This window comes from Ambystoma mexicanum, chromosome 3q (assembly GCF_040938575.1).
Source record: "Ambystoma mexicanum isolate Mex_15411 chromosome 3q, UKY_AmexF1_1, whole genome shotgun sequence".
In the NCBI taxonomy this organism is placed as follows: domain Eukaryota; kingdom Metazoa; phylum Chordata; class Amphibia; order Caudata; family Ambystomatidae; genus Ambystoma; species Ambystoma mexicanum.
Window position 1 is genome coordinate 408538855 of NC_090926.1, and position 25228 is coordinate 408564082.

The window sequence follows — 25228 nt, forward strand, 5'->3', positions numbered from 1 at the left end:
GTGTATCTTTAAAACCCAATGTTTGTGCTGTTTTTGACAGAGCGCTCCATGGCAGCAGAGTTCTTTGCTGGAACGTACTTGTATTTTTGTGAGAATAAACCTTGTTCTCCTTGCAAGAGGTGTGCTGAGCCTTTTTCCCTAGTGGGTTGTATTTTTTCTGGTATGAGCATTGAAGGGCTACCCTACACTCTCCCAGGTCTTGCCATTGCATAACCATGCTTCCACTCATTCTACTGTTTCTTCCAAGCCATCACTGGAAAATGCTCATTAGCACCCGTTTTCTTAGTTTCCCTACTTCTAGATCAGCATTCTGCTTGCTCCACTGCACACCACTACACACTCAGCTCTACTTATACAATCGTATTCCCTCTACCTTGTCCCTGTTAGTTCTGTGTGTCCCTATCCTTTTCCTGCTTCTCCCGCTTGCCCCGCACATGTTACCCTGTGCTCCTTTCTCGTTCCTCCACAGACTACGGTCTTGTTACCCCAGGCAGGGGTACAATATGCCATTTTCCCAGACATGGTACCTGCGCCGTAACACCACCACAGTGGTAGCTGGTACAGTAGGAAACCTTTATTACATAACATAATGTATACTCCCATTAGAGGCATATACACCGATCAATACAATATTCACTGAGGGACATAGACACTGAGTTGAGACATCGAAACTGTGATGGGTGCATTACACTTGTTTTATTTTACTTAGGAGGGTCAAAAACACCAAGGGGGTGTGACACACATTAAAAAGGGGCGAATGCATTGAGGACCCACATATTCAACAGGCAAAAACATATACACCAATGTGGTACATGTAAATTGTAAAGAGAAAATATACAGAGGGACATATAACCGGGTGGTGGGGGGGAGGGGCGGGTGCAACCTGAGTAGATATATGTTTACCAAACCTACTGCGAAGGAGAAAAACACTGAGGAGGGACCCACCAAGAAGGGACATGTACATAGAGCAGGGCAGATACACATTGTATGGGTATATAGGCTGAAGAAGGGTATATACACGGAGCAGCGACAGATATTCAGAGACGATGGATATATAGACTGACCAGGAAAAAATACACTTATGAGTCACATATATCCTGAGCGGTGACCTATATGACAAAAAGGCACATATACAGAATAGCAGATGGACACATAACAGTGTCATTCAGACTGAGGGGGCGCATGTGCCTAGCAGAGGCATATCCACCACACAGGGAGAAAAATACGAATATCGCACGTAAACACCGAGCAAGAACATCTCACTCCCAGCATTTCTCTTCCCCTTCTCTTCTCCCTCAGTGCATTAAGATTGCCTGACAGTGGTGTAAAACAGTATACAACCAAATTAATATGTTGCGTCTTTTCTCTCTGCAACTCTCTTTCCCCCGTCTCTCCTGTTGGTTCTGAGCGCTTTCATGTGGCTTAATAGCTGAGCAAAGCGTTATAGAAGCAACTAACAAAACATAACCTAACATTCTGACCCTTTACAAGACACTTTAACAAAGGAGTTCACAACACGCGCACTGAAAGGTCCCGGTGTTTCCTTCCTCTCCCTCCTGTAGGTGGGGTTTCCCTGGGAGAGCAGCCGCCTCGCTTGGCCTCATTGGGCGATGTGTCATGTGGCACTTCCTAAAACAGATGGGTTTTTCCTTCCTCCCAAACCTCACAATTGTGGGTCCTCTCTAGGATGTGCAGGGCAGCGGCAGGCTCCCAGGCACGGGGATCCGGGAGAATATCGGCTCTTAGGTCGAGCGCTGTGTTTCAGCCGGCAAGTCCACACAGCCGGCCCTGCTTCCAGAAGCTTCCACCCGCGCACCTTAGAGATGGATCCGAAGCTGAGCCCGCAGACAGGCACAGACTGATCCCCGAACCCACCAGCTGGACCACCATCACGTGCCCCAGACGGACGAAAACGGATTCTCAATCCCAAAGGCCAAAATCTGAATTACGGAAAACAAGAAAATTGATCCTCTTGACACCAGCCACGGGTTTCTACCCCTGACTCATCAGGTGTATGAAGATGTCTTTGTCAGCCAAGGACTTACTGTGGGGGGCCTTTGTCCTCGTGCTAATGCCCTGGTCTGGTCTGCTGGTGGATGGCGAGGAGGGAACATCTTTCACAAAGAGGTACACCGTCTATGAAGAAGTCCCCATGGGCACAACGATCGGGACCTTACCACAGGACCTGGGTTGGAAGGAACGCCCGGATGAAGAGTTCAAGCTCATGCGGCTTCCCGGTTTGCTCCATGTGCAAGTGGGCTCCACGGACGGCTCCATCTTCACCACTGGGCGCCTCGACAGAGAACAGCTCTGCCACTTGCAACACTCCTGCCTCGTCTCCTTCGATGTGCTCGCCACAAAGGCCCTGGCACTCATCCACGTGGAGATCGAGGTCTTGGACGTCAACGACCACCAGCCACAATTTCCAAAGGCAGAGGTGGAGCTGGAAATCTCCGAAAGTGCGGCTCTGCAGACGAGGATCCCTTTGGACCGTGCCTGGGACCCCGATTGTGGCGCCAATGCCTTGCAAGAGTACTCATTGTCTCCCAGCGAACACTTTGCGTTGGACGTCATCTCAAGTTCCGACAGCACCAAGCATGCTGAATTGGTGGTCATTAAAGAACTGGACAGAGAGCTGCAGTCATCGTTCAAGCTTGTGTTAACCGCACTGGACCACGGCGTACCAGGGAAATCAGGCACAACCTTGATAAGGATACATGTGCTGGACTCCAACGACAACAGCCCTGTGTTTGCAGAAAGCTCTCTGTCCTTGGAGATCTCTGAAAACGCTCTGCCTGGGACTCTACTGATCAATGTCACAGCCACGGATCCCGACCAGGGCCCCAATGGAGAGGTAGAATACTCATTTAGCAAGCACGTCCCTTCCACGGTACTCGACACCTTCAGCTTGGACCCAAAGACCGGTAGCATTGCATTGAATGGGCCCCTAGACTACGAAGAAAGGCGTGTTTATGAGGTGGATGTCCAAGCCCGGGACTTGGGACCAAATCCTATTCCTGCCCACTGCAAAGTCCTGATCAAGGTCCTGGATGTTAATGATAACAGTCCACAGATCCACGTCACGTGGGCTTCTCAGCACTCCCACGTCCCGCTGGTCTCTGAGGCTCTCCCGAAGGACAGCTTTGTTGCCTTGATAACAGCAAGCGACCCAGACGCGGGGGAGAATGGGCAAGTGGAGTGTCAACTGCAGCAAGACCATGGACATTTCCGGTTGAAAAGGACAAATGGTAACAGTTACATTCTATTGACCAACAGCTCTCTAGACAGGGAGCGCTTGGCAGAGTACAATCTGACGGTTCACGCTCAAGACAAAGGAGACCCACCATGCAGCGCCACCAAAGACTTGACCATCCATATCAGCGATGCCAACGACAACTCCCCCTTATTTGACAAGAATGCTTATCAGGCATCTGTCGCAGAAAACAACCCACCCCGTACCCACCTACTCACCATTTCGGCAAAGGACGCTGATATTGGGCCTAATGGGAGAATTACCTTCAGCATCCCAGATTCTGTTGCTTGGGGCAGCCATATTTCAAGGTGGGTATCGGTGGACCCCACAACTGGTGAAGTCTTTGCACTCAAGCCACTAGACTTTGAAATGGGGGCAAGGTTGGAATTCATGGTCCGCGCAGAAGATGGGGGTCAACCAAGCTTGTCCTCTACTGTCCCTGTGATGATCAACCTGCAGGACGAAAATGATAATCACCCAGTGGTTGTGCAGCCGGTGCTGAAGGGCGGCAAGGCCAGTATCACGGTAATGGTGAACCCAGAATCAGGTCTCCTGCTGACCTCTGCAGAGAAGGCCAGTCACAGCAGGACTGGCTATTTCACAGCTGTTACCAATGTGCTGGCTGAAGCAGAGATGATACCGGATATCGGGTCCAATTCCTATCCAATACTCAATATCATGGCCAGTGATGCAGACTCAGGCCTGAACGGTGCCTTGGTCTACCACATCCTGAAAGGGAATGAGGCTGGTTTGTTTCACCTGGATCGGCGGCTTGGGCAAGTGTATCTAAACATGAGCAACGCCAGCAGCCTGATTGGCAGATCCTGTGAGCTGACGATACAGGTGGAAGACCAGGGAGACCCATCACTCCACACTCAAGCCCTTCTAACATTCACCTTCAGCAACCACTTGGAGCACTTGAGGAACTCGGCCGAGTCTGGTAAACTGAGTCCTTCCGTGGTGACCGTCATCTGCCTAGCCGTGCTTCTAGCTGTCTTTCTCCTGATTTTGGTGTTGCTCATGTCCATATGCAGGACTGATAGGAAGGAGAGCCAAGCCTACAACTGCCGAGAGGCCGAATCGACCTACCGGCAACAGCCAAAGAGGCCCCAGAGGCAGATCCAGAAAGCAGACATCCTCTTGGTGCCAGCGCTACGAAGTCAACAGGAGGAGCAGAGCAATAGCGTGGAATGCCCTCCAGGCAATGAGGCTCTGTCCCGAGAAGTGGGCACAGAAGTCCCTGGGGACTCCCCTCTTCAGACCCCATTCCACTTGACACCGACATTGTACCGCACGCTCCGGAATCAAGTCAACCAGGAAGCTTTCGACAGCAACCAGGAGAACTTGGATCCCTTCAATTTCCCTTCCTCGGCCTACCGTACTCTACAGTACCAAAGGCAACGGGCTGCATCCAGGGAGAACTTGGCACCACAGGAGACGCTGAGGTCCTCGCCCAAAATCCTGACAAACCCCGGCAGCCCGCAGGTCAGGCTGGAAGGCGAGCAGAGCCTGGAGCCAGTGGTCTCAGACGGGGCACTCCTGGTCCCAGGATCTGGGGCCACCCTCAGGCGGCAGAAGAACACAGACGCCAGGGCTCGGGCCGAGAGAGATCCACGGCAGCAGATCATGCGGAGCCTGGTGAGGCTGTCCATGGCAGCCTTAGCCGAGCGGGAGCGAGTGGAGCTGACCATGGATTCGCCCCACGTTCAGGTAGGCCCCGAGAGGGAGCTCAGACTCAGCCTTTTGGGGGTAAATGTTGAACCTTTATATCAGGCAGCACAAGTCTGTGGTGTAGGAGTGGAGAGACGCCTTGCTGACAACTTTCGCCGGTCGGCAGAGCAGCGTCACGTTAGGCTTTGCCTGTCTTTGAAAGGCTGGCAGGGCTGGGATAGAGTCAGTCGAAGCCCACCATGGTATTCTATCGCAGCCTTATCAGCTTTTCAGAGGCACAAACGTAACTGTCAATGTTCCAATTCATTTGTATGTAGTGCATCCAGAGTAACAATACCCCATCTCACGTTGTACACCCCTTTGGGTTCCTACTAGTAAAGATGATAGGCACGTCATCGCCTACTTTTGGAATGTGTGTACAGACTGCAGGCTCAGACTGGGGAAGTTTCAAATGTTCACCCATCGTGAATGCATTGTATTGTGCACCGCACTGACCATCAGGCAAGATTGCTATCCTTCCCATAAGTGCAAGCTTCTGACACCGTCAAACAGTGCGTTTCTCACACTGCGCAAGCGTCATCTTTTAACGCTGCACACCCTCCAGGACCCGCTTCCCACACTGCCCACAAGTGCCATCATCAAACATTGCCCATCAGCGAGAGCTTCGCACACCCCACGCGTGTACAGCGTTGCACACGGCACCAGTGAAAGCTTGCAACATTGTCTGCTCTGTCCAACCCTCATAGTGCCCACCCTTGTCAGCACCTTACATTGCACAGCAGTGTCCGCCACTCACACAACCCAGCAGGACTGTCTGCCTGTACTGCCCACGCCAGCTGCACCCAGTGGACACCAGTATCTGCTCACAACTGTGTGCTTCTCATACTGTCCATGAGTGTGAGCCCTCAAATGGCTCACTCTTGAGACACTCCTCGCACTACCCACGTGTGTGCGCTGCTCCCACTCCCCACAAGTGCCAGCCCCTTACACTGTCTACTAGTGCCACCATCCCTTGCCTACTATCCACCAAAGAAAGTCTCTCACTGTCCGGCAGAGTGGTTTCCTCACAATGCTCTCCACTTCCATTGTTCACATTGGCCACCAGTGCCAGCTCCTCACACTGCCCGGCAGAGTGGTTTCCTCACAATGCTCTCCACTTCCATTGTTCACACAGCCCACCAGTGCCAGCTCCTCACACTGCCCGGCAGAGTGGTTTCCTCACAATGCTCTTCACTTCCATTGTTCACATTGCCCTCCACTTCCATTGTTCACATTGCCCACCAGTGCCAGCTACTCACACTGCCCGGCAGAGTGGTTTCCTCACAATGCTCTAAACTTCCATTGTTCACATTGCCCACTAGTGCCAGCTCCTCACACTGTCCGGCAGAGTGGTTTCCTCACAATGCTCTTCACTTCCATTGTTCACATTGCCCACGAGTGCCAGCTCCTCACACTGTGATTCCCTCACGATACTCTCCACTTCCATCGTTCACATTGCCCACCAGTGCCCACATTGCCCACCAGGGGCAGCTCCTCACACTGCTCGGCAGAGTGATTTACTCATGATGCTCTCCACTTCCATTGTTCACATTGCCCACCAGTGCCCACAATGCCCACCATGGCCAGCTCCTCACACTGCCCGGAAGAGTGGTTTCCTCACAATGCTCTCCACTTTCATTGCTCACATTGCCCACCAGTGCCAGCTCCTTGCACTGTGATTTCCTCACGATGCTCTCCACTTCCATTGTTCACATTGCCCACCAGTGCCCACATTGCCCACCAGGGCTAGCTCCTCACACTGCTCGGCAGAGTGATTTACTCATGATGCTCTCCACTTCCATTGTTCACATTGCCCACCAGTGCCCACATTGCCCACCAGGGCCAGCTCCTCACACTGCTCGGCAGAGTGATTTACTCATGATGCTCTCCACTTCCATTGTTCACATTGCCCACCAGTGCCAGCTCCTCACACTGTGATTCCCTCACGATACTCTCCACTTCCATTGTTCACATTGCCCACCAGTACCCACATTGCCCACCAGGGCCAGCTCCTCACACTGCTCGGCAGAGTGATTTACTCATGATGCTCTCCACTTCCATTGTTCACATTGCCCACCAGTGCCCACATTGCCCACCAGGGCCAGCTCCTCACACTATTCGGCAGTGATTTACTCATGATGCTCTCCACTTCCATTGTTCACATTGCCCACCAGTGCCCACATTGCCCACCAGCGCCAGCTCCTCACACTGCCTGCTAGCGGCCATTTCTCGAACTGTCTAGTGGTGCCAGAATCTCATGCTGTCCACTTCTTTAGTGTCATGTAGCCCCCGTCCAGTCCATGAAACATATACGCACGTGCCCGTAGTGTAAACCCGATCAAGGAAGGGCAGCGGGGAGGCGAGGGTCGACAAGGGGAAACTCGGGAATAATCATCACACCTGCAGGTGATTACAGGTTTCCCAAAAACCGTTACGGCCGTGGAGATCTCCCTTGCGTGGAACTACATGTTCCCATAATTTGACTGCTGGGTCATTGCATCGAAACACAGTTCTACGCGGGTCTGCATGCAGAGTCCAAAACCTCAGAACTGGTGGCAAAAATAGCCTCTTGGAAACCGCGAGTCGAGCCATTTCTGTATGAAACTGAAGCAGCAGTAACTCCTGGGTCCTGGTGAGTGGACCCCCAGCAGAAAGTTAATTCTTTGAAACACCTCATGAGGGATAATTCGGAAGACTGCCTGAACATGTGTGGCAGTGACACACTTCCTTTGCCAACAGTCAAACAAAGGTCAGAGTCCAACAACCCACAATGTTGCATTCTGGGAGGTGCCCAGTAACTCTCAAAGATATCTGTTGGGTAAGGCGTGAACAGAGGTCCAGCTTGCCCCCACAGATCCTGGCCCAAACATTGTTAGAGGATATGCCCTTACTCCTCAGACCAATCCCCCTAGGATACTCAGAATCAACAACACCTGATGAACACACGCGTCACCGATTAATAGTGTGCCCGCCCCTGCCCATTACACTTTAGGGAGCTCTCACGCTGCCCATCAGTGCGAGATTCCTCCGGACCGCCGGTGCTAGATGTTCCCACTGTCCATCACTCTCACACCACCCGGAATCCCTGGCTTCTCACACTGTCAACCAGTGACTGCTTCTCGCACTGGCCACCACTGTCAACTCCTCATAATGCCCACCAGTGTCAGTTCCTCACACTGCCCACCAGTGTCAGCTCCTCATACTGTCCACCATTGTCAGCTCCACACACTATCCACGAGTGTCAGATCCTCACACTATCCACGAGTGTCAGATCCTCACACTGTCCAACAGTGTCAGCTCCACACACTATCCACTAGTGTCAGCTTCTCACACTGTCCACCAGTGTCAGCGACTCACATTGCCCACCAGTGTCAGCGTCTCTCACTCTCCACCAGTTTCCGCTCCTCATACCATTGTCCAGCTTTCACAACGTCGACCAGCGTCAGCTCCTCAAACTGCCCACCAGTGACAGATCCCCCGCAGTCAACCAGTGTCAGATCTTCACACTGCCGACTATCGTCAGCTCCTCATATTGCCACCAGCATCAGTTCCTCACACTGTCCACCAGTGTCAGCTCTACACACTGTCCACTAGTGTCAGCTTCTCACACTGTCCACCAGTGTCAGCGACTCACATTGTCCACCAGCGCCGGCTCCTCAACCTGTCCACCAGGGTCAGCTCCTCACACTGCCCACTAGTATAAGCTACCCCACTGTCAACCAGCGTCCGCTCCTCACACTGTCCACCAATGTCAGTCCCTCACACTGTCCACCAGTGTCAGCTCCCCCTTTGTTCGCCATTGTCAGCGCTTCACACTGGCCAGCAGTATCAGCTCCTCATACTGTCACCAGTGCCAGTTCCCCCACTGTCAACCAGTGTCAGATCCTCACACTGCCGACCATTGTCAGCTCCTCACACTGCCCGCCATCGTCAGCTCCTCACATTGACACCAGCACCAGCTCCTCACACTGCCCACCAGTGTCAGCTCCTCACACTGCCCACCAGTGTCAGCTCCTCAGAATGTACACGAGTGTCAGCTACCCCACTGTCAACCAGTGTCAGCTTCTTGCACTGCCTACCAGTGTAGGCTCCTTGCACTGTCCACCAGTGTCAGCTTCTTGCACTGTCCACCAGTGTCAGCATCTCGCACTCTCTCCCAGTTTCAGCTCCTCATATCATTATCCACATTTCACACTGTCCACCAGCCTAAGCTCCTCACACCGTCCACCAGTGTCAGATCCTCACACTGGCTAGCAGTATCAGATCCTCACACTGTCCACTCGTGTCAGCTTCTCACACTCTCTACCAGTTTCAGCTCCTCGTACCATTGTCCACCAGTGTCAGCTCCTCACACTACCCACCAGTGTCAGCTCCTCACACTGTTCACCAGTGTCAGTCCCTCACACTGTCCACCAGTGTCAGCGTCCCACATTCTACACCAGTTTCAGCTCCTCATACCATTGTCCACCTTTCACACTGTCCACCAGCGTCAGCTCCTCACACCGTCCACCAGCGTCAGCTCCACACACTGACCACCAGTGTCAGATCCTCACACTGTCCACCAGTGTCAGCTCCTCTCACTGTCCACTCGTGTCAGCTTCTCACACTCTCCACCAGTTTCAGCTCCTCATACCCTAGTCCACCAGTGTCAGCTCCTCACACTACCCACCAGTGTCCGCTCCTCACACTGTCCACCAGTGTCAGTCCCTCACACTGTCCACCAGTGTTACCTTTTCACACTGTCCACCAGTGTCAGCTTCTCACACGGTCCACCAGTGTCAGCTTCTCCCACAGTCCACAAGTGTCCACTTCTCACATGTCCACCTGTGTCAGCTCTTCACACTGTCCACCAGTGTCAGCTCCTCCCACCGTCCACCAGACTGTCCACTTCTCACACTGTTCACCAGTGTCAGCTCCCCCAGACCAGTTCCTGCATCTCACACTGTCCACCAGTATCAGCTCCTCATACTGCCGACCATTGTCAGCTCCTCACACTGCCTGCCATCGTCAGCTCCTCACATTGCCACCAGCATCAGCTCCTCACACTGTCCACCAGTGTCAGCATCTCACACTCTCTACCATTTCAGCTCCTCATACCATTGTCCACATTTCACACTGTCCACCAGCGTGCGCTCCTCATACCGTCCACCAGTGTCAGATCCTCAGAATGTCCACGAGTGTCAGCTACCCCACTGTCAACCAGTGTCAGCTTCTCGCACTGCCTACCAGTGTAAGATCCTTGCACTGTCGACCAGTGTCAGCTCCTTGCACTGTCCACCAGTGTCAGCATCTCGCACTCTCTGCCAGTTTCAGCTCCTCATACCATTGTCCACATTTCACACTGTCCACCAGCCTAAGCTCCTCACACCGTCCACCAGTGTCAGATCCTCACACTGTCCACCAGTGTTACCTTTTCACACTGTCCACCAGTGTCAGCTTCTCACACGGTCCACCAGTGTCAGTTTCTCCCACAGTCCACAAGTGTCCACTTCTCACATGTCCACCAGTGTCAGCTCTTCACACTGTCCACCAGTGTCCGCTCCTCCCATCGTCCACCAGACTGTCCACTTCTCACACTGTTCACCAGTGTCAGCTCCCCCAGACCAGTTCCTGCATCTCACACTGTCCACTAGCATCAGCTCCTCGTGCTGTTCACTAGTGTCAGCTTCACACACTGTCAGCTCTTCACACTGTCCACCAGTATCAGCTCCTCATACTGCCGGCCATTGTCAGCTCCTCACACTGCCCGCCATCGTCAGCTCCTCACATTGCCACCAGAATCAGCTCCTCACACTGCCCACCAGTGTCAGCTCCTCACACTGCCCACCAGTGTCAGCTCCTCAGAATGTCCATGAGTGTCAGTTACCCCACTGTCAAGCAGTGTCAGCTTCTCGCACTGCCTACCAGTGTGAGCTCCTTGCACTGTCCACCAGTGTCAGCTCCTTGCACTGTCCACCAGTGTCAGCATCTTGCACTCTCTACCATTTCAGCTCCTCATACCATTGTCCACATTACACACTGTCCACCAGTGTACGCTCCTCATACCGTCCACCAGTGTCAGATCCTCACACTGGCTAGCAGTATCAGCTCCTCACACTGTCCACTCGTGTCAGCTTCTCACACACTCTACCAGTTTCAGCTCCTCATGCCATTGTCCACCAGTGTCAGCTCCTCACACTACCCACCAGTGTCAGCTCCTCACACTGTTCACCAGTGTCAGTCCCTCACACTGTCCACTAGTGTCAGCGTCCCACATTCTACACCAGTTTCAGCTCCTCATACCATTTTCCACCTTTCACACCGTCCACCAGTGTCAGCTCCTCACACCGTCCACCAGTGTCAGCTCCACACAATGACCACCAGTGTCAGATCCTCACACTGTCCACCAGTGTCAGCTCCTCTCACTGTCCACTCGTGTCAGCTTCTCACACTCTCCACCAATTTCAGCTCCTCATACCATTGTCCACCAGTGTCAGCTCCTATCACTGCCCGCCATCGTCAGCTCCTCACATTGCCACCAGAATCAGCTCCTCAACTTGCCCACCAGTGTCAGCTCCTCACACTGCCCATCAGTGTCAGCTCCTCAGAATGTCCATGAGTGTCAGTTACCCCACGGTCAACCAGTGTCAGCTTCTCGCACTGCCTACCAGTGTGAGCTCCTTGCACTGTCCACCAGTGTCAGCTCCTTGCACTGTCCACCAGTGTCAGCATCTCGCACTCTCTACCATTTCAGCTCCTCATACCATTGTCCACATTACACACTGTCCACCAGTGTACGCTCCTCATACCGTCCACCAGTGTCAGATCCTCACACTGGCTAGCAGTATCAGCTCCTCACACTGTCCACTCGTGTCAGCTTCTCACACTCTCTACCAGTTTCAGCTCCTCATGCCATTGTCCACCAGTGTCAGCTCCTCACACTACCCACCAGTGTCAGCTCCTCACACTGTTCACCAGTGTCAGTCCCTCACACTGTCCACTAGTGTCAGCGTCCCACATTCTACACCAGTTTCAGCTCCTCATACCATTGTCCACCTTTCACACCGTCCACCAGTGTCAGCTCCTCACACCGTCCACCAGTGTCAGCTCCACACAATGACCACCAGTGTCAGATCCTCACACTGTCCACCAGTGTCAGCTCCTCTCACTGTCCACTCGTGTCAGCTTCTCACACTCTCCACCAGTTTCAGCTCTTCATACCATTGTCCACCAGTGTCAGCTCCTCACACTACCCATCAGTGTCCGCTCCTCACACTGTCCACCAGTGTCCGCTCCTCACACTGTCCACCAGTGTCAGTCCCTCACACTGTCCACCCGTGTTACCTTTTCACACTGTCCACCAGTGTCAGCTTCTCCCACAGTCCACCAGACTGTCCACTTCTCACATGTCCACCAATGTCAGCTCTTCACACTGTCCACCAGTGTCAGCTCCTCCCACCGACCACCAGACTGTCCACTTCTCACACTGTTCACCAATGTCAGCTCCCCCAGACCAGTTCCTGCATCTCACACTGTCCACTAGCATCAGCTCCTCATGCTGTTCACTAGTGTCAGCTACACACATTGTCAGCTCTTCACACTGTCCACCAGTATCAGCTCCTCATACTGCCGACCATTGTCAGCTCCTCACACTGCCCGCCATTGTCAGCTCCTCACATTGCCACCAGCATCAGCTCCTCAGACTGCCCACCAGTGTCATCTCCTCACACTGCCCACCAGTGTCAGCTCCTCACACTGCCCACCAGTTTCAGCTCCTCAGAATGTCCATGAGTGTCAGTTACCCCACTGTCAACCAGTGTGGGCTTCTCGCACTGCCTACCAGTGTGAGCTCCTTGCACTGTCCACCAGTGTCAGCTCCTTGCACTGTCCACCAGTGTCAGCATCTCGCACTCTCTACCATTTCAGCTCCTCATACCATTGTCCACATTTCACACTGTCCACCGGCGTACGCTCCTCACACCATCCACCCGTGTCAGACCCTCACACTGGCTAGCAGTATCAGCTCTTCACACTGTCCACTCGTGTCAGCTTCTCACACTCTCCTCCAGTTTCAGCTCCTCATACCATTGTCCACCAGAGTCAGCTCCTCACACTACCCACCAGTGTCAGCTCCTCACACTGTCCACCAGCGTCAGCTCCACACACTCACCACCAGTGTCAGCCCCACACACTCACCACCAGTGTCAGATCCTCACACTGTCCACCAGTGTCAGCTCCTCTCACTGTCCACTCGTGTCAGCTTCTCACACTCTCCACCAGTTTCAGCTCCTCCTACCATTGTCCACCAGTGTCAGCTCCTCACACTACCCACCAGTGTCCGCTCCTCACACTGTCCACCAGTGTCAGTCCCTCACACTGTCCACCAGTGTTACTTTTTCACACTGTCCACCAGTGTCAGCTTCTCACAGGGTACCCCAGTGTCAGCTTCTCCCATAGTCCACAAGTGTCCACTTCTCACATGTCCACCAGTGTCAGCTCTTCACACTGTCCACCAGTGTCAGATCTTCCCACCGTCCACCAGACTGTCCACTTTGCACACTATTCACCAATGTCAGCTCCCCAGACCAGTTCCTGCATCTCACACTGCCCACTAGCATCAGCTCCTCATGCTGTTCGCTAGTGTCAGCTTCACACACTGTCAGATCTTCACACTCTCTACCAGTATCAGCTCCTCATACTGCCGACCATTGTCAGCTCCTCGCACTGCCCGCCATCGTCAGCTCCTCACATTGCCACCAGCATCAGCTCCTCACAGTGCCCACCAGTGTCAGCTCCTCAGAATGTTCATGAGTGTCAGTTACCCCATTGTCAACCAGTGTCAGCTTCTCGCACTGCCTACCAGTGTAAGCTCCTTGCACTGTCCACCAGTGTCAGCATCTTGCACTCTCTACCATTTCAGCTCCTCATTCTATTGTCCACCAGTGTCAGCTCCTCACACTACCTACCAGTGTCAGCTCCTCACACTGTCCGCCAGTGTCAGTCCCTCACACCGTCCACCAGTGTCAGATCCTCACACTGGCTAGCAGTATCAGCTCCTCACAGTCTCCACCAGATTCAGCTCCTCATACCATTGTCCACCAGTGTCAGCTCCTCACACTACCCACCAGTGTCAGCTCCTCACACTGTCCGCCAGTGTCAGCTCCTCACACTGTCCACCAGGGTCAGCGTCCCACATTCTACACCAGTTTCAGATCCTCATCCATTGTCCACCTTTCACACCGTCCACCAGTGTCAGCTCCTCACACTGGCCACCAGTGTAAGATCCTCAGTGTAAGATCCTCACACTGGCCACCGATGTCAGATCCTCTCACTGTCCACTCATGTCAACTTCTCACACTCTCCACCAGTTTCAGCTCCTCATACCATTGTCCACCAGTCTCAGCTCCTCACACTGTCCACCAGTGTCAGCTCCACACACTGTTCACCAGTGTTACCTTCTCACACTGTCCACCAGTGTCAGCTTCTTACATGGTCCACCAGTGTCCATTTCTCACACTGTCCACCAGTGTCAGCTCTTCACACTGTCCACCAGTGTCAGCTCTTCACACTGTCCACCAGGGTCAGCTCCTCCCACAGTCCACCAGACTGTCCACTTCTCACACTGTTCACCAGTGTCAGCTCCCCAGACCAGTTCCTGCATCTCGCACTGTCCACTAGCATCAGCTCCTCATGCTGTTCACTAGTGTCAGCTTCACACACGGTCATCTCTTCACACTGTCCACTAGTATCAGCTCCTCATACTTTCGGCCAGTGACAGATACTTACATGGCCAACCATTGTCAGCTCCTCACACTGCCCCCCAGTGGCAGCTCCTCACACTGTCCACCAGTGGCAGCTCCTCACACTATCCACCAGTGTCAGCTCCTCACACTGTCCACCGGTGCAGCTCCTCACACTGCCTACCAGTGTCAGCTCCTCACACTGTCCACTAGTGTCAGATACCCCACTGTCAACCAGTGTCAGCTCCTCGCACTGTCCACTAGTGTCAGATACCCCACTGTCCTCCAGTGTCATCTCCTCTTACAGATCACCAGTGTCAGCTCCTCAGACCAGTTTCTGCTTCTCACACTGTCCACTAGCGTTCACTAGTGTCAGCTTCACATGCTGTCTGCTCTTCACACTGTCCACCAGTGTCAGCTTCTCACACTCTCTACCAGTGTCAGTGCCTCACACTGGCGACCAGTATCAGCGCCTCATACTGTCAACCAGTGTAAGTTCCCCCACTGTCAACCAGTGTCACATCCTCTCACTGCCGACAATCGTCAGCTCCTATCACTGCCAACCAGCACCAGCTCCTCACACTGTCCACCAGCGTCCTTCCTCACACTGTCCACCAGTGTCAGCTCCTGAGACCAGTTTCTGCTTCTCACACTGTCCACCAGTGTCAGCGTCTCTCACTCTCCACCACTTTCAGCTTCTCATACCATTGTCCACCTTTCACACCGTCCACTAGCGTCAGCTCCTCACACCGTCCAGCAGTGTCAGCTCCTCACACCGTCCAGCAGTGTCAGATCCTCACACTGTCCACCAATGACAGTCGCTCACATTCTCCACCAGTGTCAGCGCCTTACAACGGCGACCAGTATCAGCTTGTCATACTGTCCACCAGTGTCGGTTCCCCCATGGTCAACCAGTGTCAGATTCTCACACTGTCCACCAATGTCAGCTCCTCACACTGGCCACCAGTGTCAGCTCCTCGCACTCTCCACCACTTTCAGCTCATCATACCATTGTACAGCAGTGTCACCTCCCCACACTATCCACCATCGTCAGCTCCTCACACTGTTCACCAGTGTCAGTCCCTCACACTGTCCACCAGTGTTAGCTTCTCACACTGTCCACCAGTGTCCACTTCTCACACTCTCCGCCAGCTTCAGCTCCTCACGCTGTTCACTAGTGATAGCTTCTCATGTTGTTAGCTATTCACACTGCCCACTAGTGTCAGCTCCTCGCAGTCGACCAGTGTCCGCTTCTCACACCGTCGACCAGTGTCAGCTCCTCACACTGTCCACCAGTGTCAGCTTCTCACACTGTTCACTAGTGTCAGCTTTTAACGCTGTTACCTCTTCACACTGTCCACTAGTGTCAGCTCGTCACACTGTCGACCAGTGTCAGCTTCTCATACTGTGCCTCAGCATCAGTGTAAGCCTCATGTTGTATATTAGGGCCACAGTGTGCACCCACACTGCCCTTAGCCGTCTGTTTCTCGAACGGATCTCCAGTTTTAGATTCACACACTTCCCACCAGTGTATCACAAACATACTCTTCTCACATCGGATGCGAGTAGTACATGTTCGCACTACTAGAGGCTGATTCTAATACCACTTATCACACATTATCAACAAGTGACAGCTTCTCACTCTGCCCAGCAGAGGCAGTGCACCCAGCGGCTTGCCGGTGCCAGCTTCTAACACCAGCCATCGGCGCCACTATCTCCCACTGTCCACATGTGAGAGGTACTCACACTGCCTACCAGTGCGAGATTATGTGCCCACCGGGCTCGTTTTCTCACCCTGCTCACCAATCCAGGCTTCTCCCCCTCTGCCCACACGCGCCAGCCTCTCTCCTACACTGCCAGTCACACATGCCCTCTCATACTGCCCACCAATACCAGTGTCTCCCACTGCTTACCAGTGAAGACGTTTTAGACTGCCCACATTACCAGCTCATCATAACGCCACACATGCCTCCTCCCGTCTCACTCTGCCTTTCAGTGTAAGTTTCTCGCTCTTTGAACCGGGGAAAACGTAGAACACACTTCCGCCCAGCGTGACAGACTGCCCACTTTTGAGAGATTATGACACAAACCACTGATGCCTGCTTGCTTCTCTCACACTTCTAACACTAGCGCTTCTCATATTGCTGACCAATGCCAACTAATCTAGCGCTAGTAAGCAGGGAGAGCATATCACAGTGGCCACCAATGACAGTCACACACTGCCTGCCCGTACCAGCAAGACGAGCCACCCATCTTGTACAGCGTGTAGCACTTGCCTCCGGTTACAGGTGCTCATGGCCCACTATTGCCACTGCCCACCGGCACTAGAATCCATCTCGCACTGTCCACCAATAAGAGCTTCCCACGCGGCCCAACAGTAGCAGCTCCTCTCGCAGTGCCCAGGAGTGGCAGTTACGCTGCCACCAGGGCCACCGCCGGTGGTAGACCCTCACAAGAGCGCTTGCTTATCAATTGGCCAATATCCAGCCCTTAGATTGCTCACCAGCCCAGCTTCTCGCACACTGCCAGCCAATGCCATGCCTTTCTGTTTGAGGCCACTCCCCACTGCGCTCCCTAATGCACGAGTCCCGCAGTGCCCACCAGTGCCAGCTTCTCACACTGACTAGCATTGCCAGCTAAGCTAATTACCAATTGCTGTACGTTTCTCACACTGCTCATCCGTCCCAGCTTCTCACACCACTAAATAGTGAGGACGTCTCACACTGTCCTCTAGTCCCAACTTCGCACACTGCACATGCCTGTCGGCTTGTCACAATGCTCACCCGGGCCGTGCCAGTTTTTCTCACAGTTCTGTGCCATCTTCTTGTGCTTTTTACTAGCGGGAGAACCCCAGACATGCCGCAGTGTCTGTCCCTAGCTTCTCACACTTTGCATCAGTGCCAGATCCTGACACTGCTCACCAGTGCATATCAAACGGGGCGAGGGAGGGGGGTGGGGCGTCAGATTGCTTACTCCTCCAATACGCTATCTTCTGAGACTGATGAGTCCTCATTTCAGCACTAAGGCCAAATAACGCCCCTAGTCTAGTTTTGGACACATTCAACAGTGAGGGTGACTCAAATGTAATACGTACCTATTGCCCGTGTTTTATAAAGTCTGTAACACCAAGAAACATGATTTAACTGGTGATGGAATGGAAACTTAGACTGTCAGGGATTTTATATGTGTAATCTATCATTGCAGGGGTGCATTAATTTCCCCAGGCAGGGCCGGCCTTAGGACAGGACGGGCCCGGCAACTGCCCGGGGCGCCATCCCCCCTCAAGGCACCATTAGCCCCCCACCACGCCAGCTCAGGGGAGTCTTTCAAGGGCTCCCCCTAGCTGACGTAGTGGGAGAAGGCGCGGTAGGCGCCCTTTTGTTATTAAATGCACCCACGGCGGTGGGGTGCATTTAATAACAATAGGGTGCTGATGCTTTGCACCAGCACCCTATTCACATGATTACCTCCCGGCTCTGACGGGGGGGGCGAGGCGGTTTGCAGTGGAATAGGACGCTCATGCATGAGCGCCCTGTTCCGGTGATTATCTCCCTGCGAGGCGCTGGAGCGAGGAGGTAAAAAAAATGTGGAGCACCATGCCCACCCCCTGTTGACCAGGGGCGCACTGGGAGGGGGGGGGCGCAGATTCACCCAGGGCACTGCTGCCAATAAGGCCGGCCCTGGCCCCAGGCATCTTAGAAGGGAGAGCTTCTACGCAAATTCGAACGGTATCCGGCGATTCTTGGGGAAGTGCGCCCCCTACCATTCAACTGAATTGTGTGATGTCTGAGTCCAAGCTTGCTCACGTGACACAGGAGCAGGGCAGTGACGAAGGACAAGAGCGGGGGATGAGTGGGTGGCCGGAAAGGGAAGGCCAGTTGACACGGTGTAGAGCTAGAATAAAGTCGCTGTTGTTTGAGCTCTTGGTCTCTGCGCCTCTTTTGTGCCTGTGTGTGGTTGGGGAGCCGTGTGGGGGTTAACGCCGAATGGCGTATGCAGGGCCGTGCGTTGGACATTAAAAATTGTAATTTAATGTTTGAGAAATGTTATTCTTAGTCTCGATATTTTCTCGTTCAGTTTTTTCAAAATACTTCCGTGTTCATTGCACCTACTCCTGACATTTACCATTTCTATTCTTTGTTCCTCAAAGTGTGTGCTTCTTACGAAGCAATGTATTGTGCTTGCCTGTTTCCCAGTCCTACTCAAGTTAAGGACGTTTAGGCCTGTATGTGGGTGCAGGCCGAATCTGCACTCTTAGGGCCAGCTTTAGCATTGAGTGCCACACTTCCCTGGCATTTAGCAGGATAGGGGGGTGCTTTCCCTCAAACCAAGAGGCGCAATACTTCCAGAAGACTTGCGTTCCGAAGGGAGTCAAGTGGGTGATGCACATGGCCCATACCAACCAGCCCTTCCTCTATCCAACTCCTTCAGGCTTCACAGTTACGGGGAGTAAGTGGGTACGCTGGGCTGGAGGGTGGTGGGGAGTCACCTGGTATCTAGAGGAGGGGGTGCCAGATAATTCCTGAGTAAGGCTAAAACAGAGCCAGGGGTCCGGTTTGGCTCTAATAGCCACAGGCGAGAAGAGCCGGCAAAAGATGGCTGTGTACATTTCTAACCCAGGGAGAAACCAGCAGACAAACAGGATTAGGAAAATGCTGTCTGAATCTGATGGTAAAAGCCTGTGTTCTATCCTGAAGCCAGAAGCTTTCTCCCCGAGTCGGCCATGCCCCAGCGACCTTCCACGCCAACTCTTCGCCTGTTCCCCCGCCTGCCCTCCCTACCCAAATCCTCACACTCTTACCTGCTCCATTGGCCTCCACTGCCGTATCATAGAAATGGAAGGCCGGTTCTGGCCAGAGCCTCTCTTTCAGATCTATGAAAGTCCCTGCTGTGACCCACAACCAGGCTGCAGCCCAGAGGTGGCACTCTCAGCCTAAGGTTGTACCCACGCCTGTCTCCATTTTTTTGAAACACCCCCTTTCCTTGTTTTCAACATTCATTTAAACACCCCTCAAAGAGTCCGTAACAAAACTACAACACCCTGATGCTTGAAACGTTGTAACCTCCCTCGACTCCCCGCTCACCCCGGAGGAGTTCTCGAATGCCATTGACTCCCTCTCTTTGGGAAGGCCCCGGCTCTGATGGCATCCCGATTGAATTTTACAAACGCTATAAACCTCTCCTACTCCCTCACTTAATAGCTCTCTGGGAGGAATCAGAAGAGGCGGGCATGTTTCCCCCATCACTTCGAGAAGCCACAATAATGGTATTACTCAAACCTGGTAAATCTCCCACACAGTGCGGTTCGTATCGCCCGCTCTCGTTCATAAATTGTGATGTCAAAATATACGCCAAATTGTTAGCGATAAGACTTGCCCCCTGTATGCCATCTATTATCCACTTAGATCAAGCGGGCTTCATCCCGGGGCGCTCTACTTCTTTGAACCTGAGGTGTCTTTTTAATATAATTAGTAGAATAAGTCCCAATGTACACGCGGTAGCCGGCACTCTCGACATGCAAAAAGCTTTTGATTCGGTTTCTTGGAAATACCTTTGGCGGGTCCTCGAACAATGCAAATTTGGTCCCACCTTTCTCTCCTGGGTCAGGGTGCTTTATTCAAATCCGGTGGCTAGGGTCCGCACTGAAGGCCGATGTTCCCCTCTCTTTAAGATCGCTACGGGGCGAGACAGGGTTGTCCATTCTCTCCCCTGATCTTTGCTATAACAATAGAACCTTTTGCTGACATGCTACGCCAATCCCACGCACATAGAGGGCTCCGCACTGCGGGTCAGGCTGACAGTGTCCTTGTATGCTGATGATGCACTGCTTTTCATACGTTCCCCCTCCGTCAATTTATCCCCGATATTGAAGGACGTCGTCCACTTCGGTCGTATCTCGGGCCTCAAGGTGAACTGCTCAAAATCCACTCTCTTCCCGCTCACGCGTTGCACCCTCCCCCTCCTGATAGCCTGGGGTTCACGTGGGCTCAGGAAAAAAATCACCTATCTGGGAATAGAAATAACACGACAATTTGAGTCGACCTTCGAGGAGATCTATCAAAATTATCTTACGCATCTGGCGACTAAGACGCTAGCCTGGAGTCAACTACCGATCTCCCTTGCAGGCAGAATAGGGATATTGAAAATGATAGTCTTACCCCAACTACTCTACAGGTTCACAAACATCCCCTTATGGCCAGGCGAGAGCTTCTTCCGAGTATTGACTCACACTATTAACTCCTTCTTCTGGCACTCGGGTGCGGTTCGACATAAACTTGGTACCTTGTCTACCCTTATGGCTAACGGTGGCTTTGGAGCCCCTGATTTTCTTAAATACTGGCTGGTTTCCCAAATTCAATACACATCGTACTGGTTTAACACGACAGACCCCCCTCCACATGTCAGACTTGAAAAACTAGCGGTTAGCGACCGGGACATCCATTCCCTGGTAATACAACACGTCCCCTCGGCATTGGACTCACTAGACCCGGTCGCCTGTACATCCTTGGCATTAACGAAAACATGGAAACTGTTTGATACCGCTTACCCATTCCATGGCAACCTCCCACTTTGGAACTTTCTCCCGGGGGTTCCACGAGTACCGCCACCAATGGTGCGACGCTGGGCTGAGGCGGGATACGAGCTGATTCGAGACGTCTTCGAGCAGGGCAGCTTTGTTGAGTGGCCGGACCTCCCATTGCCCTTGAGACGTGGCCCGTGTGCATGGCTCCAGTATTCGTCCCTTCGTAAAACCCTTTAACGAAACTACCATATGTTCACAGCGTTACCGCCAGATGACCCCGCTATTGAAGAACTGACCTCCCCTACACCCACCAGAGGTAAAATATCTAGGCTGTACACCATGGTGCAATCCAGATCCACTCCGAAATTCACTAAACTGAGGCGAGCATGGGAAGACGACCTTGGGGTGGAGGTGACAGATGAACGCTGGGCCCATATGTGTGCTCGTATACACTGGGTATCCTTTATCTCCCACTTCAAATTGATTCAGCTTAAGGTACTGCATAGGTTTCATTATACCCTGAACAGATTACATCGCATGTTTAGTGACCACTCCCCAAGATGTCCCAGATGTGGCCAGGATACTGCCGATTATATTCACATGATTTGGTCCTGGCCCCGCCTTTCCCAATTCTGGTGTATGGTGTGCTCAACCGTATCCGCTATTCTCGACCACCCTATCGACCCCTCCCCAATAAAGTGCCTCTTTCACGACTTCTCCGGACTCCCCCGGGACTCAAAAAAACTGGCTGGCCTTTCCATGCTCCTTGCAGTACGATCCATCCTACTCTGTTGGCTACGCCCCGCACCCTCACTCATGCTCAATGGCTCAGGGAAGTCACGTGGGCCTCAGACACTGAGGAAACCTGGTCTTACCTACAACCCACTCACTCAAGACCCAGAGAGATCTGGCTTAAATTCCGGTCCTATATGTCCGATCTGAATGCGACACCGGATGCATCTTCTCCAGCTATTACCCCTACCCAACTAGGTTCCCCATCCTGAATCACAGTCCTCTTATGACTCGCTTATTCTGCATATGTACTTGATGAACATGTACACATTGGAAGCAGTTACTGTGTGCCTGTATTGTTTCAACTGTAACTACATTGTACCTGCCCTGTGTGTTGCTCGCCTGTGTTATGCTACCAAGCTGAATAAATGAAAGTTAAAAAAAAAAAGAAACGTTATAACCTGCACAAGATAAACAGACATCTGTGTATTGCCCTACTGGTCTTCACATCACAGAATTGTTACACACAAGCATTTTCTGAATAAAAGTGTGTATTCATTATTACCTCACTGTTTTCATGTCAACTTAGACACATTGCAGACTAGCTAGAAAAAAAATCAGTCTTATGTGGTGCAGGCATTTACTGTGGAGTGTACACAGAACGAGGGGCTTTGGAATGCTAATGGCTCCTTCCCAGCAACTTGTCAGGGAAATAGGCTATTAGCATTCTCTATTTCACACTTGTGTCTGCCCCAACCAAGTAATAAAAGCTAAGACTTAGGACTATGCACAAAAAACAACCCTTTATCGGGATTTCACAGAGGCAAACCTCTGTGTTTTACACTTCAAAAAACACCCTTCCCCTAATTTTCAGGAACCAGTATGTGTGCCACACAATAATTAAGTGCCACCATTGTGTCTGTTTTTTTTCTTCTTAACCAAAAAACACTATTCGCATCTCAGCTCAGCCCAGTCTGCTAATAACAATAATACGGTGGCAAGCTGGGTCAGCCAGGGCCCAGTGTCAATTTGAGTGTTATTGCTTAAGAAATAGCAGAATTTAAGTTGTAAGAGGCTGGTGGGCAGAGGCAGAACCGACCACCAATTTTTGAGCTGCTTAAAGGACAATTTAAAAGAGTGTTTTAAATTATCACACAGTGGGCCTCATTACAACCCTGGCGGTAGCCGTGCCTGTTACACAGGCACGGCTAACGCCGGAGTTGCATTTTTTCCGTCCCCTACCAATGGGGACGTACAGGGCCATTCCTGCCTTGGCGGACCCTGTATGTCCCCATTGCCAGGGGCCGGAATCCATTACTCCCCATTCCCATTTGAGCCCCATAGCTCCGACCTGGCGGGCAGAAAGGCACCCGCAAGCACAACTCGTAGTTTGCCGGTCCGGGATCTACGATACCGGCAAGTTTACCGGTACCGTAGTTCCCGGACCGGTAAACTTATAATGAGGCCCATGAGCACTGCTGTCAACTGACTCACACTCGCGGGTTTGGCCCACAAAAAAACAACAAACTCTCAAGGCTGCAAACATGTGAGAAAAACCCCAGAGCAGGGTAACATGAGATAAAAGGTGATGATCCTTTTACATGCAAGGCGAGCCTTTCAACTCTATACAATGACTTTACTGAGGTCTGTCTCTGCCAGTGAAAGGGCTTTGACCGCCTAATATTTGTAGATTTTACCACTTAGAAGTGTATAGCCTTGCTGCCACATCTCTGAAGAAAATAAAAACGCTTTCAGTGCTTTCAGTGCTTTGGAATCAGGCTCACAAGTTCTTGGTTGGGCCTGGGATGAAAAAAAAATTCCCATTCCTGATTGTTGAAAATAAATCATGCACTGACATACAAGTGTTTACAATTGGGTTCATTGTAAATCTAGATAATTGTGTTTTCCCCATCACTGCATCTACCAATTACTGATGTTTCAATTTGTGAAGAAAGTCACTGCTAGTGAAAATACATTCTCTCAACAGTTTTGCCTAAGATCACAAGGCACTCTAGTTCATTTCCCTAACTTCTGAATACCCAAAAGTAAAGCAGTGCAAATGTTAGCTGAGTAATGCAAACAAGATGAAATGATTGGATTTCAAACTAATCACAAATGTCACCTCTATTGGGGCAAATACACTTTTCGATGCTAATAAAACAGTATTAAGAACATTTAAATACAAGGGAACTGTGCTTGTTTATAATTCTAAAGGATTTGTCCTCAATGTGATAGGTTCAAAGCACATTTTGTCTTTTTAGTCAGGTGGGTGGAGCTATGCAACTTATGCACATTTTTAGAGTGTGCCCGATGGGAGCGTGAGCAACGCATAAGTGAGCTTCGAGCCCATGGTAAAATGTTGGCACCTATGCAGGAGTGTCTGAAAATATCTTAATGTTTACAGTAAGCACAGTCCTTTACTGATGTCCCACATTCCCATGTCACACACATATTTATTTATTTGTTTATTTATTAATAAAAATCATGGAGAAAGCAATGCATTTTTGGCACAAAAACATGTACATAATTTACTTTTGAAAACAGAGCGGAAGACATGGGTCCTTTACAATGGGGTGAGAGAATGTGACTTGAAGACTAGATGTTGCACTGGACGATGGAAACATAAACTAGGCACGAGGACAGGACAGAATGACATAGATACAGGAAGGTGGAGAAAGTGCTGAATTAAGGATGAAGGGCAACAAGTGCTGTAGGGTTGTCCATGAAGGGCAGGGAGAGAGGAAAACAGGGTGATGAAGTAGCGTATAATGCTAGGAAACAAGTTCTTCAGCAAGAAGGAGAGCTTTGAGGCTGGATTTAAATAGTGAATGAGATGGAGCAGTACGGAACGGGAGAAGAAGAGCATCCCAGATTAGGGGTGCGAGAAGAGAGAGAGCGGAAACGAGAGGGGGCAAAGGGGGCTCGAGTGGTGGCAAGGAGGTGAGTTGAGGATGACCTTTACGAGCGAGGAGCCAAGTAAGGAGGGAGATAAGCAGATAGGTAGGTGAGGGGGGAGTCCATGGATAGTTTTGGAGATGATGAGAAGAGGTTTATACTTCGCCCTTTGTTTCATAGATAGCCAGCCAATCTGGAGACAGGCAAAGGAGGTAAAGGTAAAGTGAGAAAGGTTGAAAAGTATGTGGACCGCGAAGTTGATGACTTTGTCCAGAGGTAAGAAAGCATGGTTGGGAAGGCTATAGAGGAGACTGGCACAGTAATCAGATTTAGAAAGGACTAAGGAGGAGATTAGCTATTTAGCAGCATTGAAAGGAAGAATATGACAGACTTTTC

At 51.8% G+C, this 25228-nt stretch overlaps 1 protein-coding gene across 1 annotated transcript in view; it reads left to right on the plus strand.

The window, feature by feature from the left end:
* The first annotated feature begins 1648 nt into the window (after positions 1-1648).
* The window catches only part of PCDH12 (protocadherin 12), a 66073-nt gene continuing 42493 nt past the window's right edge, over positions 1649-25228 (plus strand). Inside the window, exon 1 of the mRNA XM_069654108.1 lies at positions 1649-4963. Coding sequence (XP_069510209.1) covers positions 2015-4963 — 2949 coding nt within the window. The 5' untranslated portion in view covers positions 1649-2014. The remainder of the gene's footprint in view (positions 4964-25228) is intronic.